The sequence below is a fragment of the Trichoderma virens genome (assembly GCF_000170995.1).
Source record: "Trichoderma virens Gv29-8 chromosome Unknown TRIVIscaffold_92, whole genome shotgun sequence".
Classification (NCBI taxonomy): Eukaryota; Fungi; Ascomycota; class Sordariomycetes; order Hypocreales; family Hypocreaceae; genus Trichoderma; species Trichoderma virens.
In genome coordinates, this window is record NW_014013657.1 from 1,424,902 (window position 1) to 1,444,021 (window position 19,120).

Genomic DNA, 19,120 nt, shown 5'->3' on the forward strand with positions numbered 1-19,120 from the left:
TAAAGAACAAAAGAGAAAGGAGAAGAGGAAACCGGATGTAGAGAAGAATAAATAAAGAAAGTTAAAAGAGATGTACAGAATTATGTGCCACCGCCTTTGCTTTGCCAGATATCTGCCAGCTGGCATTGTGAGCGGACCACTCCCTCACCTTTTCTCCACTCCAACTCACTGCAACTTCACTTTTGCTTCATCTTTTTTTTCCTCTTCAAAGTGAGAGAACTGCGATCATTTGTCATTTCTTTGACCAACCTATACCTCGCGCATCTATCATTTCTTAAGAGCGCTGGTATATACTCCCTCGAACCACCAAACTCAGGCTGATGAGCGTCCACCATGCCTCGGCCTACGCGTACCCGGAGAGGCGCTGGAAGGGGAACACGGCGACTTGCTGAAGGCGATCCTTCATTTGTCATAGGCATAGATTTTGGAACCACGTAAGTTCATTGGATCACTATGACGATCCTGGTTGCTGACTACCTACACGCAGCTTTTCTGGCGTGGCATGGGCTAGGTCGACTCGGCCAGATCAAATCAGCATACTAACGAACTGGAAGTCTTGCTTCAGTTTCAACAGCGACAAGGAAAAAGTTCCCACTTCCATCTCCTATAAGAACAAAGATGACGTACCTGTCTGGGGTTATGCCGCTCCCATTGGCGAATCTACCTTGAAATGGTTCAAGCTATGTCTTCTCGATAGAGAAGACATACCGCAGTACTTACAAGGTTCAACGCATCTCCAAAATACCAGGGCTTCCTTGGAAAGGTTAGGCAAGCACGCTGTGGATGTCATCAGTGATTATCTACGAGAGCTATGGAAGCATACTCTTGCTTGCATCGAGCGAGCTGAAGGATCCTCCATGATGAATCTTTCTTCATTCAAGGTTATCGTTACTCTCCCAGCAATTTGGCCTATATATGCTCAATTCAGAATGAAGGAGGCAATTGAAAAGGCTGGGATTATGAGCTTCAGAAGTGCTGCTGACACCACTATGGAATTCATCACGGAGCCTGAGGCTGCAGCTCTGGCTAGCTTGCAAGATATGTCCGACAGGGCAGATATCAAAGTAAGGGCCTTCAGGTTCCGTAAAAGTTGTCTTTTCATTACTGACGAATCCGTCTCCCTAGACTGGCGATCACTTTGTTGTTTGTGATGCTGGCGGAGGCACTGTGGTCAGTTGTTCCTAAGTCAACCTCTGAATTCCGAGATAGCTTATACGATGTACAGGATGTGATCACCTACTCAGTCATCCAAAAAGACCCAATGAAGGTCAAAGAAAGTGTTAGGGGAGACGGTAAGGAGTCTATCCTGTTATTCATCTATCCAACTAACGCCATATATAGGAAAGCTTTGCGGCGCTACCTTTGTGGACGAGCGTTTTCGACACCTTCTCGAGAGCAAAATTCCCCTGGCTACTTGGGAAAGACTCGGGGAAGATGGAGTAGCGCGCCTTATGAACAACGAGTGGGAAAACGGCATAAAGCCTCAGTTTCGCAGCGATGGCCGAAAATGGACCATCCAGATCCCCGTCACGTCGCGGAAAAGAGAGCACGACCAATTCATCTGTCCAGAGATCGATATCACCAAGTAAGTTGTTTGCATTGATATGATGGCCTAAGAAAATGATTGCTTACCAAACAAAAAGCCAAGAGATTGTTGATGTTTTTCGGCCTGTAATGAGCCAGGTCGTGGAGCTTGTGACCGCCCAAGTCCAAGAAGTCAAGAAACGGTACAGAAAGCTGCCTAAGGTATAAGCCCCATTCTATTTATCATGATCTATAAAATATTAATGCAGATTATCAGTTTGTGATCTTGGTTGGTGGCTTTGGGCGCTGCGACCACCTGTATAACTGCCTGAAACAGGGTTTAAAGGAAAAGGTTGAGATTCTGCAAAGCTCCGGAGCACGACCGTAAGTACAACGTGCTATATCTAACCTTAATTGGAACTAATATTTGTTCGTGATACAGTTGGACGGCAGTCTGTCGCGGCGCAGCTCTCCGGGGCCTCGAGGGATCTGACAACACAGCAGAGTCGGCGATCTGCTCGAGAATTGCGAGAGCGAGCTATGGCACAATGTGCAATGTGACGCCGTGGCGTGAAGGAGAGCACGACTTACGAGACAAAGAATGGTGCCCCATTACCCGAGTATTCATCGCTGCTGACCAGGCTTCCTGGTTTCTACGCATTGTGAGTCACCACCTATAGATTGATGGTAGGAAATGCTGATCGTTATCAAGGGTGATACTATTAAAGTGGGCAAATCCATTGAGCACGGGTTTCGTCAAACTCTCGACGCGCCAGTGAACCAAATTTCCACTTATCTCATATACTCCAATGCCCTCACTCCATCAGACAGATGTGACGATACAGTCAAGGAACTCTGCCAAGTGCACTGGTCCAGTATCCCCAACTACGACGATCTACCTTCGTGGAAAAACTCCAGGGGCGAGCTTGTTAAACAGCTCGACTACGTCATCAAGATGACTTCGAATGGCGTGTCTCTGGACTTTGAGATTTCTTATGGCGACAAAATTGTAGCCTCCAAAAACGTTGCGGTTGACTATAGCGAGAGCGGCGCTGCGGCTCGTCGCTCTGCTGGCCACCCTGGCAATGATGATGGTAATGATTGTGGCGGCGATGGTAACGATGACAGTGGCACCTATGTTCCACCTGGATCTGGAAGATCTGAAGTGCAAAACCGGGCAAACTATAATTGGGAGAGTCATATCTCCTCCCGGATCCCAGACTTGTGAATGGAGCTCAGTTCTTGGACAGGAAATGGCGAGAAGAGTTTGTTTCTAAACACACATTGGTGAAAGTTGCTTGATATGAACAAGCTTTTGGCTCGATTACGGTCATATTCTACTCTGCCATAAGAGTAAACGTCAAATGCCATATCGGTGAGCAAGGTCCAGCCAGGGTAAGCATGGGGGACTAGGATACAATTATATGGAAACAAAATTCTTCGGATTACAGATAGGCGCTACGAGCTAGATGAACACCCAAATTAAATTGCTTAGTATCACGCCTTGACTATTAGCTGCCACTATGTGAAATTGCAGATTCGGTAACAGTGCCTGGATTACCATTCGTAAAGTATGACTTCTTTGAAGATACTTCATATTGGCTGATGATTCCTCCTGATTTTTTTTCATTCTCTGGTATCATTATTGAGCCATTGTCGGCCACTCCATAAATAAAACATGCTCTGTAAGGTAGTAGTAAAACAAAGAGTCATTCTGGTCCCCAATTCGTTAATCATGTGTCCGGCCATTCTCTCAAGTCCATATCCTTACGATGATGATGATTCGTCCAAAGTACATGTACTGGGCTCATCCTTATTCTCCCCCAGAAAGACGCAGTGTTTGCACAGTATCATGTAAGAATCAAAATTTTCGCCATCCCCGTTTCCAATCTTCCACAATATCGGGGATTCGACCACTTGGATAGTGCGTGCCGATGCGCTAGTGGTAACATCACCATCAAAAAACTCCATTGTCTCCGGGTTATAAGGGCAATCATCATTGCTACCGTCATCCTTAGACCACTGCATGATAAAGATAGCTTTCGATGTTATCGTAGCGGTATGAATTTTCCACGCGTCTGAGAATATTTTCCTCATCTCCTCTTCAAACTCATGTGTCTTCTTGTCTGCTACGAGATTTCCGAAATGAACAACTGTGCGCTCAATCAACTTCTCTAGATTGACACGGTTGCTGAGGACACCCTCTTTTTCGAGGTCAAGGTCAAGAGCTGACTTCATTTTGCTGATCATCTGCAGATATTGAGGACTGGGAAGATTGTGAGGATCTATTGTATAGAGAGGTCAGCCGTTTATCTTAAAAATAAGAGACAAGAAGAGAAGCTGGCTCGTTCAGATGTACCTTGATTTGCAATAAGACGCGCTAATGTCCCGCCAACCTCTCCATGTAAACAACCCCCATTTCCCGAGAAGATATTGTGAAATAAAAGATTCCATATCTGACGTCGACTGGTACTCTCTTTCAAACCAGCAATATGGTCAGCTGGTGTGATTTGCTCATGCTGATCGTCCTCGATGTCATTGATGGCGATTGTCTCGCCTTGAGGCCATTCAGTAAAGTAGTTACTGACGATATTCTTGATCTTGTAAGACAGTTTCCACCACATACTCTTGATGGTGTCATCCGATGTCTTTGTTGTGCCGAAATCTTCCGTCTTTTCAAGGAGAAGGTTATGCATCTCATTTCTAAGTGCCCCAATCTCGTCATCGAGTTTGCAACGCTTTTCTTCCTCAGTTTTCTTTACGTGCTCGATCTTCGCTTCCAGAAACTTAATTTTGTTGCAACGTTGCCTGATTTCGGCCCTCGTAGCATCAAGCATGGCGCATATAACCTCAGGATCACGTTCGGCTAGTTGTCTCATAGCAAAAGCCTCCCAATTCTCCAACCCTGGCATAGCAGATGTGCGCGTTCTGGTTTGTCTCACGGACCATGCAAGCTCATCTTCTTCATCCTCGCTGCGAATTCGTTTCCTGCCATTTGTATTCGGACGCTTGCTGATTGCCATTCGTCCTGAGCTAACCAGCTCTTGATTATGGTTGCGTGGGAGGGAGCCCTGAGATGCATTTGTTCGTTATGTCGTAGCCCGTGAAGCCTCATGATTACCACTTTCGTGTGCTTCTCCTTTATGATACCATTATTAGATGCCAGTTTTTAACAGTAAAAATGTATTTTGAAGTGAAGAATCTTACCATCTTCTTTAGCCGCTATGGGAATATTGGCTGGCATTGCTGATCGATTTATCAGGCGTGGCTCAAAGTTGGTCGAGGTTCTCTTGGATGTGATTTATTTAAGGAAGTATTTTGATGTAGAACTATGGCTTCAACGGCTCCTTATGTGTTCTGCCATCTTGTATTGAATTGTATTGGCATCCGTCATGGGTGACTGGAATCAGGTGACTTACACAGGCTCCCGCCTGGCAATCTGTGAATCACTCTCATTGAGATATTCACACAAGGTTCATTCACCGCTGAGGAGAATCACTGTTGCCTCTCTTGAGGATAATATTGTGTCGTTCCTCCCTAGTTAGCTTAATCGTTCTTTAGTTAGTTAACTGTAGCAATCACCACAACTTAACAACTAATTAGATCCCTCTTACACCGTGAAGCGTGGCCGGCGGACGCATTCTACCGGGTTTCCGTTGCATGTTATCACCATTTTCCCCATTTGATTCACTTGTGCCAAATGTTCTACTTAAGGGCAGGGATTCCGCCGAATGGCATTTTGCTTTCCCAACATCTCCATACTCAGAACACTCACTATTATCTATTAGACCATTCTCAAACAAGAGCTCATGCTCATTCGCCACCAACCATGCCTCAGTCCTACCAAACCCAAGCAAGTGATGACAGTGGAAAGCGCCAAGAACCTACGATTGTCATAGGGATAGATTTCGGCACCACGTATGCTTATAATACCCCAATGAGCCCTTCTCAGAACTGACCTTATGTAGTTACTCAGGCGTGGCTTGGACTACTTCAAGCCGACCAGGCCATATAAACATAATAACGAACTGGAATGCAGTCAAAAGTCATTGTAGTGATAAAGAAAAGGTTCCGAGCGCCATCTACTACGACAACAAGGGGGAAGTTTTCTGGGGTTACTCTATTCCCGAGAAAATATCTTCGCCCAAGATCGAATGGTTCAAGCTTTGCCTCTTGGAGGAGCGCGACATTCCTAAAAATATCCGCAATGCAGCACAGATTCAAGCTGCTCAGAAGTCCTTGAAGGAGTCGAACAGACGCGTCGTGGATGTCATCAGCGACTATCTACGGGAGTTATGGAAACATAGCATTGTCAACATTAGGAGAGCTATAGGTGGACAGTTAGTAGACATTTCCAGGTTCAAGGTTATTGTCACGCTTCCTGCTATTTGGCCAGCCTATGCTCAACTTCGCATGCTTGAAGCCATTGAAAAGGCGGGGATTCTGGAGACTCGAGCTGCTGGCGATACAATCTTGGAATTCCTTTCGGAGCCAGAGGCAGCCGCTCTGGCCACAATAAAAGACATGTGCACGTATAGCATGGTGAATATGGAGGTGAGAGCACGGGCTGTAGCAAATTTATTTTCATGCACTAACGACCCTCTCAAGGTTGGAGACCACTTTGTTGTTTGCGACGCTGGCGGAGGCACTGTGGTAAGTTCCAGAGGAAATTCTTGGGCTCATATTATGGCTCACATCAAGCTCAGGATGTGATCACTTACACCGTCATCAAAACTGACCCAATCCGAGTCAAAGAAAGCGTCAAGGGAGATGGTACAGTTGTGTCTATCCCGTGATACCCTACAGCAACTGATGCGGTATATAGGAAAGCTTTGCGGCGCTACGTTCTTGGATGAGATGTTTCTAACAACCCTTCGAAGAAAACTTGACAAGGTCTCTCTCGATGCTTGGAAAATACTTGAAGAAAAAGGAGTATTGAGCCGCATTATACACAACGATTGGGAGAATGGCATCAAACCTCAGTTTCGCAACACTGATCAACACTGGTTGCTTCAGATGCCGAGCAGTGGGTCAAGCAAAAAAAGAACCCACGACCAGTTCCGCTTTACAGACATTAAGATCAGTGCGTAAGTGTTACTAGGGAAGCAATTCAGGGGTTGTGATAAGGGAGAGTATTTGGATGCGAACTAACTTTTCTTCTCCAAATGAACAGTAAAGATGCGCAAAATATATTCAAGCCAACAGTGGGTGAGATTGAAACCCTAGTGATTGATCAAGCAAAAACTGTCAAGAGAAAGTACAAAAAGGAGCCCAAGGTATGATTGGTATTATTTCGTCATCAGTTACAAAGCACTGATATTTTATTCAGTTTCTCGTCCTAGTTGGTGGATTTGGCAGACAGCCATTTCTGTACACTCGGCTTCAAGACCAACTGAACCGAAAGAAGAGCCAAGAAGAAAAGACTGAGCTTCTACAAGGCTCTGGTGCAGAACCGTAAGAGTTTACATATCCCAGAGCTTTAATTACGAACTGGTGGCTGACTTAGATGATTTAATGCGGCGAAACAGTTGGACAGCAGTTTGCCGAGGGGCAGTAATACGGGGGCTTGAGCTGTCTGAGGATACCACCGAGTCTACAGTAAGTTCCAGGATTTCAAGAATGAGCTACGGCGTACGTTGCTATCATACACCTTGGAGAGCGGGCGAACATGACCTACGGGATAGAAGATGGTGTGATATCAGGCAGGCATACAAAGCAACAAATCAGACATCTTGGTTTTTACGCATTGTAAGGCGCCCACGCCATATTGATCACGTCCAGTTTAAGCTAACAGACTGTCAAGGGTACAACTATTCCTGTAGGCGAATCCGTTGAGAAAGGGTTTCACAGGGATCTCGTGATACCGGCTACTACAATTGAGACAACATTCATCTACTCAACAGAGAATGCTCCATCCAATAGATGCGATGAGACAGTCAAGGAGCTTTGTGACGTACGCTGGTCAAGTGTTCCTGATTTTGACAGCTTGCCTACTTGGATCAACCCTATAGGCGATGTCATTAGACGGGTTAACTATGATGTTAAGATGACGTCAAACGGAGTAACTCTAGACTTTGAGATTATATACAACAACCAGGTCATGGCGTCCAAGAAAATCGGCATTGACTATGGCCGCTGCGGCTCGACCGTGAACCAAGCACTAGGAGCCTCGGGTTCGGATGAAGACTCTGGAGAAGACTGATTCTGTGGAAGGAAATTTGTTGAGGTGAATCATTTCTTTACGGAGCTCCCATTACTGGCATTCGGGTTGTGTTGGCACCAATAATTATGGATACAGATGTTCTAATATCGATGAAAGAGGGGGTAAATGTTGACGAGCTTGCTTTTATTTTGTTAGACAAGAGATTGGGATGCTTTAGCAGTATGATTTGACAAAGAATACATTATCATTGCGCTATTATATTGATGTGTGATCCGTACAATGCTGAATAGATACATGTCTAGTGGGAAAGGTTTGTTAAACAAACAAACCACAGAAGAGAGTTGATCAATGCGATGCAATGTAGGGGGAAACAGTTTATTGAGAATGCAGGGGGCATGCCACAAATAGGAAACGGCTATTCAGCACTTCAAGTTGGCTATCCAACATCCCAGTGACTGTTACTTACCTAGTCTTTTAACCGTCCGGTACTATTATCACTCTCTTCTACCATCGCTACTATCTTCAGATAGATAGACCTGCTAAATTTATGACATGGGATGCTGTATAGCCAACTTGGCGTGCGGGATAGCAAATCCGTTAATGCGACACAACTTGAGAGAAACATTTCACAAAGACTGAAGAGGACATACCACAAGTAATAGCCAAATATACTAGGAAGAAGTTGTCTGGTATCACAATTAGGCTACTGTTAGCTACTGAGGAGTGAAATATCGTGTACAAACCGATGCCTGCGTAAATACAACAGTTGATATCGTCATCTACATCACACTGAAGAACGACCATCCTCATAACATGCTGAAATTAAGTAGTATCTCGCTCGGCTCGCAATGCCCGTCCATCTCAAAATGCTCAACAAATCGCAAAATCAAACCATCTCAATCTATGACCTCGGTATATACCTACACTCATAAGGGTATCTGATGAGGCCTATCCCGCCGGGCCAGTCAATAAATCACTAAAGACAAGGTACAGAAGCAAAGATGGAGCTGCTTTCATCACAAAACCCCTTGGTAAACCACACCTCTCTTTCCCAGCCAAATCATTCAATACGTTGCCCGTACTCCCTCTACCGTCTCTTCTTTTCGTCTTTCATCTATCCCGGCTTTACCTCCTGTTTGGCAAAAGGCTGTTGCGTCCAAACGGCGCACCAGAAAAGGCTGGTCCAGAGTTCCAGCCCTGGCTTACGCTGTTCTTGACAATCAGCGCCGCAGCGGCCGTTGCGGCCTGTCGTTCCTTTTGACGCTGTCTCTCCTTGAGATAGTTCGCCGCTTCGGGACGCATGCGCAAGATTCGTAAGATCATATCGTCACTGGCATCGGCCTGCATCTCGCGGCGCTTCGCCTCCTTGGCTTTACGCATCGTACCCAGATTGCGGCTCATCATGATGCTCTTACCGCGCCTGATGGTGCCCATGCTGGCAAACGAGCCGGCACCGCCCAGAGATGCCCCCAAGCTTGATGGTACCGCGAGCCTATTACTCGACTGACTTTGCGGCTGGTTCTGTTGCTGCAGAGCTTGCTGAGCTCGTTGTGCTGAGGCCGCAGCCATGCGCTCCGATTCCCGAATGAGGTTGTTAGTCTCTTCAAAGTAGAAAAAGTTGAGCGAGGCCAATTCGTGCCACTTAGGCGACTTGAGTACCTCAGCGGGAACTCCGAGTTGCTCGCCTGAGTGCTCATCCTTGGCATTGAAGAAGACGAACAGCATCTCCAGCCAATGATACACAATATCGAGCTCTCTTCGCGAGAGTGGCTTTTGGGTCGACGGCTTCTCTGACAATGGTGGCACCAGGAGATTCTCAATCGTCATGAGAACATCTTTCCACAGACGAGTCATGACGGCTATCATTGTAGCGTCTGTTAGAGTCATCTTCATAATGGCAAAGTTGTCGTCAAAGTAGGAAAACAGATTGGTGAGAGCGCTTTCAATCTGCGCTTGGGAAGGGCCAGTCGAAGGGGTATTGGTAGACGTTCGCTTCTTCCACAGACTGGTGATTGATGCGCCTACACCTCCAGACCCCAGGAGACTCCTAAGAGTTTCCAGTGACAGGGTTTCGTTGATTTGAACGGTAAGCTGAAGGTGTATTAGCAAGCCTAGATCCTTATATAAACTATGCATAGAAACACAACATACCTTGTCCGTAATTTTTCGAACCATGTCTCTTTCTGTTCGCTTTAGGTGACGGAAAGCTTTTCCAAAGTGGAACACAATATCATCGCGCTCTCCCTCCATGCTGACTCTAATCAGCAGACGACCTTGTGAATCCAGGTCGAGCCAGAATTCTCTGGGGAGATAGTCTCCAAAGTGGTTAGGGTCCAGCTTGAGAGAAGTTCGTCCCACGTAGTCGTGGTCGCCGAAAGTATCATAGTCCCATATGGTCGCAATGACGTTAACTGGACCCTGGACTGTAATATCAAACGACTCATCCCAGCGAGGGTTCAGATTCCGGTGAATGATACGTGTCTTGTGAAGTCGCTTCTGATACTCATCGCCAAAGACCGCATAAGGATCACTGTAGCCTGACGGATCGCAAGCTTTGAGATCCTCGGCCTCTACCACCTTGATGGTGAACGTATACTTGTTTGGCTTTCGCGTCTTCTTCTTAGGACCATCTTTCGATTCTAGTAAAGCCGCACATGCCTCAACATTCATGGTCTTTTCTAACTTGTCAAGCTCTTGCATCGCATACTCGATATTGTTGAGCTTAACAAAAGACTGAGACATTTCAAGTTAGCATACGATGTAAGAGACGAGTCATTGCATTAGAAAAAAATCGCCGCTTACCTCTGGGAAGAACTGAAATGGTTCAGCCTTTTCCTTATTGTTCCATGCATCTTTGGCATATTGCATCCACTTCTCTTGGGTAGTTTGGGTTTGCGCAGCGAGCTCCTGAGCAGAAGGACGGTCCATTTCCTTTGCAAACTGCTGGTCAACAGTTTCGCAATAACGACCAACACCTGCAGAAAAATTCCTAGCCAATGCGGTCATGAATCTGGCATGATGTTCTGGATTGCCCCATTCTAGCTTGAAAACCTGGTCTACTGTTTGGTTGAACAGCATAAACATGTCTATAATGGACACACTGTGCCGTTGCGCATCCCCGGGGATCTGGTCTGGACCGTCTGCTCTAACTTGAAACTGATCTTGCTTGATTGCCTGATCCACAAACTCCGTCATTCGAGTCTCGGCGGACCCTAGCCAACGCCACACGAAGTCGACAAGTAAATCTTCAATGTTGAAGGCAAAAGGCTCCTTGGGGAGGAACTCTTCATGAATTCCGCGGATTTCCTTCAGCTCCTTGTACAGCTCAAAGCCGTCCTGGATCTCGATTTCCTGACCTCCCTCGCTGGCCCCTTGCACAATGATTTGGATGATGGCGCTTGCATCTTGCTCAAACTTCGGAAACACCTCATAGACCAAAATACTCAATGGGTCGACCCCCATGATATTAGCAGTCTTTTTATATCGCTTTCGAATTCGGTCGCACACCTTGGTCACTGCCTTGCCAAGTTGGACGACGTGTGCAAAGTCCCACTCTTCCTTTCGCTCTGGTATCTGCTTCTGCATATTTTGGTGGTAGATTGCCGTAGCCTTTTGAGCCAAACGCTCAGCCAGAAGCTTCCTAAACTCATCCATCACCTCGGGTCGGGGAGAAAAGGTCGAGTCTTGGCCAATATGGTTTTCTAAAAGGTACATGACAGGCCCAATGTTTGGAGGCTTGACCTCGTAGCAACCTTCCAGGAGATCGTAAAGTTCTTGCAACAGTGCATCGTGAAGAATGTGAAGAGTGTGCTGGTAAGCGGCAAAGTCATGCATCGTCCAGCGGCTAGGGTCGAAATCGGTCAGGGGTGCGTTGTACTGATGTATGTGAGGTGGTTTCTTGAGCTCCTGCGACGGAGACTTGATCATGTCAAAAACAGCATCAAGATCTTCAGGGGCTATCTCCTTATCAATAAACTGATTGGCTGCTGCTTCCAGAAGAACGACGAGTCGCGAGAACTGCGGGATGCGCCATCGTACCGAGAGCTCGTTCAGCAACTCCATGGACTTGTGTGACAGCGGCTGGTAGTCCATGTTGGGGTCAGCATGGATCTGATCAAACATCATTGCCTGCTGGAGAATGTATTTGTAAAACGCCCTTGGATTAGGGGGTGTAAAGGTATATATCGTTTCATCTACGGTTCTGATGCTGCTTGATTCGCCAATCGCTAAAGAGCTCAGGCTAATGGATGGATCAAAGGCGAAGGAGGATGAATCTGTGTCAGATATCACACGGCTCAGATCAGCATATGCCTGGTCATCTGCGTACAGTGAACCCGGCCGACTCGGCAAAGATTTGTCGATGGGCCCCGTTTTGGTTTTTGCCAACTCTGGCTTGGCAGTCAAAATATCCATCATCATCTGGGAGAGATGTGTAGCCTCGAATTTCTTCCACTCGGTAAAGCCATCTTCGACATCAAAATCGTGGCTGCTCAGTGTGCCATGCAGATTGGCATTAAGTCTAGTTTGGTATGATTTGAGATCTTTGAGGGCAGCCTCTTCTGTCCATACCTGCCGGTTTGCGTTGAGTTCCGCCTGAACATCTGAGAGGCCCAGGCCAAAAATGCTTGCAACCACCTGCACCATGGGCATATCCTTGACCTCATAGCTCAGAGGCACAATCACTTCAATTGTTGTGCCCGTGCCAGCGGTGCTATTGCTGACCAGATCCTGGTCGTTTCTGAGAAGCTTGCTCTCTAGATCTTTGAGTCTAGACATAAGCTCGGGTCGATCTCGGTCGTGGCCCAGGTCTTTCATGACATTTGCGGCAAGCCTCACAAACATGGCCAGGTGGCGGTCTGGAAGTAGCTTCCACGAGTCGGATTCATCGTCAGGCCCCTTTCCCTTCTGGGCTGCTTTCGTCGCCGCGGAGTAGAAGATCAAGACCAAGGGCTCGAACTTCCTTTCTTTCTCAATTGTCTTTCGAAACGTCTTCTCGGAGAAGGCCGTATACGCCTCGGCAAAGCTTCTCTTTACAGCAGCATCGCTGTAACCAGGCAGAGCCTCGCTACCCCTCAACACACCACCAACACGGTCAAGCAGAGCGGCAGCAAAGTTGTGCGGGAGCTTGATGCTCGTAGAGTTTCCCGAGACAAAATCTTGCACGAGCTGTCCCACGCTGGTGTGCGTTCGAGTGGGCACCTTGGGAGCCGGGACATATTGCTTTCGTTTGGCTTTGGGTTGCAGCAGGTAGTGGAGGTAGGCGGTTCGCAGCGCAAAGCTTCGAGCTTCCTCGTGGTCGACAGATTGCTGCGCTGTAGACTGCGGTCGCGATCTTCCCATGTCCTTGCTGCTATTGCTGTGCCCGTGTTGAGGCTGGTACGACTGGCGGTGCGACGCTGACGACATTGCGACGCTCAGCAGGCAGAATGATGCCCAAGCCCACGACGGATGCTAAGCCTCATAGCCGGACTGACACTAGGGGGAGGATCGAGCAGGCAGGCAGCCGAGGCTAGAGGCGTCTAGTGGGCAACGCTGAAAAGGAAGAAGAGAGAGCAGGAGGCTGGATGGTGTCGCGGCAAGATTCGTATACGTGGTTGGGAAGAGGTCGATCCTGAGGTCGTGGTGTAATGAACAGATCGATAGTGGCTGTGGGGAGGGGAGCGTCATCCGCTTTGAGCCCCTGGAGAAAGGGAAGTCCAAACAGCGCCACCGTTGACGCATGCACAATCACATCAGGAACACAGCGGACCTTTTTTTGGGCTGTTGCAAGCGCTAAAGCATCAGAACATGCAGGGATCAATATGGATCAATACGAATGGCCAGAGCCACGAATGGCCAGAGCCAATGCGACATTTACTGATGCGAGGAGCCTTTGCTCTGGATGCTTAATGTGTGCCAAAGGCTTTAACATGGAAATTCCGGGTTCCCGCATGGTTGACGCTCAATTAGCAAAAGGGCATCTTTACGAACCAACTGGCACAAGCCGCTTGGAAACCCCGCTTTGCGTTGGAGGGGGTGTTTTAATTTCAGACTCCTTCAAGATGACAGTCGTGAATCGCGAGAGTAGTTGCATCCCAAGAATAGGTACTACCTTGAGTTAGGATAATGCCATTAGCCCCCGTCATGGCCGGATGTTGCAACTTCAAGGTTATTTTTACATCACGCACACATCTGATTCACATGCTCCCATGGCACGTGAGAGCTCTCGCCACATTATACCACCTGAGTGCCGCCTCGTGTAGAGCTCACGCTGCTGTCAGCGCCCAATGTACTTGGAACGGAGAAGATTAGTGGCGTCCAGCCATTCGACGATACATGTAGCGATATTCTAGGATACCCAGGTGCAAAGTAATCTTCCAGTAATGAGATACTACCTATGGAAGTTCTCCATCACCTTAGTACAAGCACTACTAAAGCAACCTACTGCTAGACGCTGTACGGCGTGCTCCGTGTTACTGCAGATATGCTCCCCCCATGAACCGCCAAGTGCCTCTTGGAGGAGCTCCTCTTACGCGGAAATGCAACGAGTAAGACGATCTACTTTCTTGGCAGCAAAGGCGGCTTGGTCCCATTATCGATAGCATTGCATCTACTTCTCGTATCTACTGTAGACTAATAGTCTATATCCCAAACAGATCCAACGCAAGCGCTTTGTGGCTCAGTCGGTTTTAGCAAAGAAGCGCCGACAAAGAGAACCTAGCAAGCTCAATGTTGATCAGTAGGCGCCTCCTCAAAGGCGTTTAGGCTACTCGTAGCGGTACCTGGTAGCTGAAGCCACATCTCCACAGCCCTGCCTCCAGGTCACCTTCAGTGGCTAAACCCAGTTCCACCTGATAATTATAGGCGCGTCTGAGGCCGCGGTACCCTCTGCTGCGTCTCAACTCTTATTATTCACCTCCCCAACTTCTGCGTGCGGCTCGCCTTGTCGCCGTCCGAGCTCCTCTCCTCTCCCGCATCGCAGTCTTGCAGCCTTCAACCACCGCATACATTTGCTCTCATCACTTATCCAAGCATTTCTTGCGGCCTGTCTGATCGGTTCTGGCCTCCAGATGACGATCCGCTTCCCGCCCCGAGCCCCGCGCCATCTTCCCTTTGCCAGTTCGCTTGCATCTCAGTATCGCCATTCCCCAGCTCCCGCTGCTGGCCTCCGCTGAGCTTTCGTCGCCATGGGCAATGTCAGCAGTAGACCCGACGATGGGTCGACTCTGTATCTCAGAGACCAGAATCGTCGTGCGTGCCATCCTTGGCCAGATCTGCGACAGACTGGAGTGCTGACCTGAGCCTATAGTGAGCATCACCTCGATTGTTGTTACGAACCCGCGGAAGCGCACTTCGATTCACATCACTCCCAATGCCTTTCCGGCCACCAGAGTGAACGCCGCGCGACCTCCGGGCGACAGCAATCCCATAGAGTTTGTCCAGGTTAGACCAGCGCAGCCTCTTTGTTTATCCCGCTCCTGAAGCTAACATCCTGGGGGCTAGGACCCGGAGTCCTCCAACGGCGCTGGACCGCCCAACTTTCTACTCAAGCTGAGTGGCGATGATGAGCTTATATTTACCTTCGCATTTGTTATTCGCCAGACGGCACAGCCCGCGCCGTCGAACTCGCCAAACCCCGATGGGCAGCTCGCGCCGAGCGATACCAACATATCTGGCCTCACCTTTGTCTACGCTTCCACTTCAAAGGAAGTCGAGAATCTAGTCACCCGAGAATTCCACGCCAACCCCAACTTGCACAAAAACGACAATGTGGCTCTTGTAGGAGACTACTCAACAAGTGGGACCGCTGCTGTGTCCTTCGAATGGACGTGGAAATGGAAAGCTCCTAGGAGCCAGGAAGATAAAGGCGGTGGATGGAGGAACTCTTGCAGCGTTTGTCGCATGCATCCTATTTCCTGCTAGTTCTGAAACTGACCATCTCAAGTTTGTCGAGTACGATTCGCGTGCCCACCGATTGCACACTCTTGCTGCCTTTTCGTATTGGGTTTCAAGTATGCTCGGCCGATTAATGGTTTCGAAATGTTCTCGTTGCTGACAAACCCTTTTCAGGTTCATACACAACACCAACTCAGCCCAACTCGCCCTCGGCACCCTTCCTTTTGGCGTCTCCGCCCAAGATCCGAATTGCTTCAGCTCAATCGGTAGACTCCCGTCTCGCCGCAGACATTGAGGAGCAGCCGCTCTCCCCCATGCTCGCCCTCGGAGAGACCAACATCCCCCCTATTCCGCAGACTAAAGAATCCACAAAAGTGGACGTACAATGCGTTCCTAGGCCAGCCGAAGACGTCACCGTGGCTGACGATGGTCCTGTTTTCCGCGCCACACTGAAAGCACTCGAGCAAAAGACCGGAAACATGCGCGCGCAGATGAAGAAGGTGTTAAAGAGAGCAGAGCAAGTCCATGCATCTCAGACCGAAGCCAACGAAGCATTTGTCGCCTTTATGGATGCGTTGCGCGAAGCCTCGTCTACGAATGCAAATGCCGTCCAGCCTGCGTTAGAGCACTATTTCGACAAGATTGCTCGGGAAATCCTGGCCTACGAGCGTCAAAATACTGCGAATCTTCAGAAAACGATTATCGAACCCATCACCAAATTATATCAGTTTGATATTAAGCAAGCGGAAAACAAAAAGCGAGATTTTGAGGAAGAAAGCAAGGACTATTATGCTTATGTTTCACGATACCTTGGCCAGCGTCAAGATTCGGTCAAAGCTAAGAAGCTTGCTGAAAGCGACTCCAAGTATCAAAACAAACGGCGGAATTTCGAGCTCAAGCGCTTCGATTACTCGAGCTTCGTGCAAGATCTCCATGGCGGTCGCAAAGACCAAGAGGTGTTGTCACATCTAACAAAGTTCGCTGACGCACAGACGGGTGCATTTTTGGCAACTGCGCAAAAGATTGAAAACCTTCGCCCTCAGCTTGTAGCTTTGGCAAACGAAGTCCAGGAGGCTGATAAAGAATACCAATACCAGCGAAGAGAGCGTGAGGAAAAGCGACGCCAGCTGGAAAAGAGCAACAAGCCGTACACGGAGCCGGAACAAGCCAGCCTCGGCAGTGCCGCAACCATAGTTGCCAACTCGAACAGTAGCACCGCTCATACCTCAGACACGGAGCTTGGGAGAGCTGAAAGCACAGGCTCTCAACTTAAACCTTCAACCTCGAGTGGTGCCGTGCAAACAACGGCGACTATTCCCGCACCTGTGGATATTGGGCCTGCCTCAAGCATCGGCAGCCCCAGCCAAAGTTCAAAGTTCAAAGGCATCCGTGATCTCGAAGACCAGAGTAGCCTGCAATCAAACTTATCACAGAGGAAAGAAGGTCTTCTCTGGGCATTGAACCGGCCAGGCGGGCATGTTGACCCTCGCAATCTAAACAAGCAGGGATGGCACAAGTATGTAACCCACTTCTCTTGGTTGACTGACTTTTTGGCACGCACACTAACAGAGTAACCAGATTTTGGATCGTTCTGGATCAGGGTAAACTGTCTGAATACAGTAATTGGAAGCAGAAGTTGGATCTCCACATGGACCCAATTGATCTCCGCATGGCTTCGGTCCGTGAAGCTAGAAATGCCGAGCGGCGATTTTGTTTCGAGGTTATCACGCCCAATTTCAAGCGTGTGTATCAAGCAACGTCCGAGGAAGATATGAACAGCTGGATTTTGTCCATCAACAATGCTTTACAGAGTGCCGTGGAGGGCCGAGCTTACCGGGAGCGACAGGCAACATCAAGGGGATCTGACTCTTCTCTTAAGAGGGACATTGGGTCCGTTCTCACTGGCAAGATCCAATCTGTCCATGGCTCGCACCACTCCCATCACTCCAACGCCAACAGTGGAGTTCCATTCCGAAGAACAACAGTTGGCGCGCGGCCCAGTCCAGTGCGGATGCCTAGCTCAAGTTACGATGAGCACCCGGACAGACTGTTACAGATGTTGCGAGACAACGACCAAGGAAATTGCTACTGTGCCGACTGTGGCTCAGATATCAAGGTTGAGTGGGTGTCGATCAATTTGGGCATTATTCTTTGCATCGAATGCGGTGGCATCCACCGTTCCTTAGGAACGCACGTCAGCAAGATACGCTCCCTCACTCTGGATATCAAGTCATTCACTCTCGATATTGTCGAAATGCTCCTCCTCATCGGTAACCGAGTGTCCAACATGATTTGGGAAGCCAAACTCGATCAGTCTCAAAAATTAACGGCGCTAGCAAACCGCGAGCGGCGTCTAAGATATATCACAGCAAAATATGTGGAACGTGCCTTTGTCGATCCGATTTCGCCAACCCTTTCACGTTACGCTTCAGCAGACGAAACCTTGCTTGCTGCGATTAAAAAGAACGAGATCCAACAGGTGCTCTACGCTTTGGCGCTGGGGGCAAACCCAAATGTCGTGGATAAGATGAGAGGGACACACGCTGTGTGGCTTGCGCTTGCGGCGGCCGACCCAGCTTCACCATCCCCCATTCCGGGGCAAAGCTCAACGGACTCTGACAATAAGCCAGTGCCTTTCCCTGTCGCAGAGCTACTGATTCAAAATGGCGCGGAAATCCCATCGTCTCTCCCGGCATTCCCTCTCGGAAGATATGCACAGCAGTATTTTGAGCAGAAAAAGGGCAAAGGGTTCACCATTGGCAACGATACGGTGCCCTCGCTGCCCAGCAGCGGCAGCAGTTCAGCTGACAGGCTTCTGAAAGACAAGGAAGTTCGCCTTCAGAAGCGAGTGAGCGCAGGGGGGAGGCTGGCAAGGTCGCCCATCCCGGAAAAATAGGAGCCCAAACTCTGGGATCGATTGGCGGGGCTCACGCTATGTTACCAAATGTACGAGGCGCATTGGCTCCGCAGCTTTAGATGAGCTAGTGGCGTCGGCTATGCGCGTGTACATTTGTTTTGATGACGGACAGTATTATTATTATTATCAGGCTTTTCTTTTCAAAGGGAGATGGGCAGGTGCGGTGCCAAGTGATGCGGTGAATTGGGGTGGCCTGGCGTTCTTGGAGCAGTGTCTTGACGACTGGAAAGAGAACCTTATGAAGAATTGCACGAGCCGACATGATTACGATGGAAAAGGCTCGATAATGGGTGCCCAAGCGTTTTTTTTGGAGAAACACGGTTAGAGGGCCACGGGAGAGTAATATTGGAAAGGTATAATAGTGCTGGGTAGTAGGAAAACTAGTGATTAATGATTAATGGACACATGGGATGGGAGAAAGGCTCCAATAGTACGGCTGGACAAGGCGGTATCAGAGATAGAGAGCACTCAAGTTAGCTATATTTTACGCTGCATCGGCATCTTGACTATCTGATTATTGGGGTGAAAGAGTTGGTTCGGCTACTGCAAACCGCACGGGCTCTCATCACATGTGAATGTGCTGACAGGTAGGTCGTCCTTCCTGCCTTGGATACCTGAGGCTCTGGATGCCTTCTAGATAA

General features: G+C 48.5%; 5 protein-coding genes across 5 annotated transcripts; 3 read left to right on the forward strand and 2 right to left on the reverse strand.

Annotated features, from left to right (window-relative positions):
* Positions 1–333: 333 nt before the first annotated feature.
* Positions 334–2,752, forward strand: TRIVIDRAFT_38815 (uncharacterized protein; the record flags this gene model as incomplete). Its single annotated transcript, XM_014094378.1, has 9 exons — positions 334–434; positions 488–1,064; positions 1,126–1,170; positions 1,226–1,292; positions 1,342–1,585; positions 1,644–1,746; positions 1,802–1,908; positions 1,967–2,186; positions 2,237–2,752. 9 exons carry the CDS (start codon positions 334–336, stop codon positions 2,750–2,752), a joined length of 1,980 nt encoding a protein of 659 aa, XP_013949853.1.
* Positions 2,753–3,291: 539 nt separating this feature from the next.
* Positions 3,292–4,547, reverse strand: TRIVIDRAFT_228685 (uncharacterized protein; the record flags this gene model as incomplete). The annotated part of the gene is made up of 2 exons (XM_014094379.1): positions 3,292–3,809; positions 4,010–4,547. 2 exons carry the CDS (start codon positions 4,545–4,547, stop codon positions 3,292–3,294), a joined length of 1,056 nt encoding a protein of 351 aa, XP_013949854.1.
* Positions 4,548–5,353: 806 nt separating this feature from the next.
* On the forward strand, positions 5,354–7,726 carry TRIVIDRAFT_228686 (uncharacterized protein; the record flags this gene model as incomplete). Its single annotated transcript, XM_014094380.1, has 9 exons — positions 5,354–5,442; positions 5,493–6,078; positions 6,133–6,177; positions 6,231–6,297; positions 6,350–6,611; positions 6,698–6,800; positions 6,854–6,978; positions 7,053–7,122; positions 7,328–7,726. The coding sequence occupies 9 exons, from the start codon at positions 5,354–5,356 to the stop codon at positions 7,724–7,726; spliced, it is 1,746 nt and encodes a 581-aa protein (XP_013949855.1).
* A 766-nt stretch (positions 7,727–8,492) lies between these two features.
* On the reverse strand, positions 8,493–13,093 carry TRIVIDRAFT_74390 (uncharacterized protein; the record flags this gene model as incomplete). The annotated part of the gene is made up of 3 exons (XM_014094381.1): positions 8,493–9,778; positions 9,839–10,420; positions 10,490–13,093. 3 exons carry the CDS (start codon positions 13,091–13,093, stop codon positions 8,813–8,815), a joined length of 4,152 nt encoding a protein of 1,383 aa, XP_013949856.1.
* Positions 13,094–14,853: 1,760 nt separating this feature from the next.
* On the forward strand, positions 14,854–18,458 carry TRIVIDRAFT_56288 (uncharacterized protein; the record flags this gene model as incomplete). Its single annotated transcript, XM_014094382.1, has 6 exons — positions 14,854–14,917; positions 14,976–15,058; positions 15,170–15,563; positions 15,612–15,698; positions 15,737–17,078; positions 17,141–18,458. The coding sequence occupies 6 exons, from the start codon at positions 14,854–14,856 to the stop codon at positions 18,456–18,458; spliced, it is 3,288 nt and encodes a 1,095-aa protein (XP_013949857.1).
* Positions 18,459–19,120: the final 662 nt, after the last annotated feature.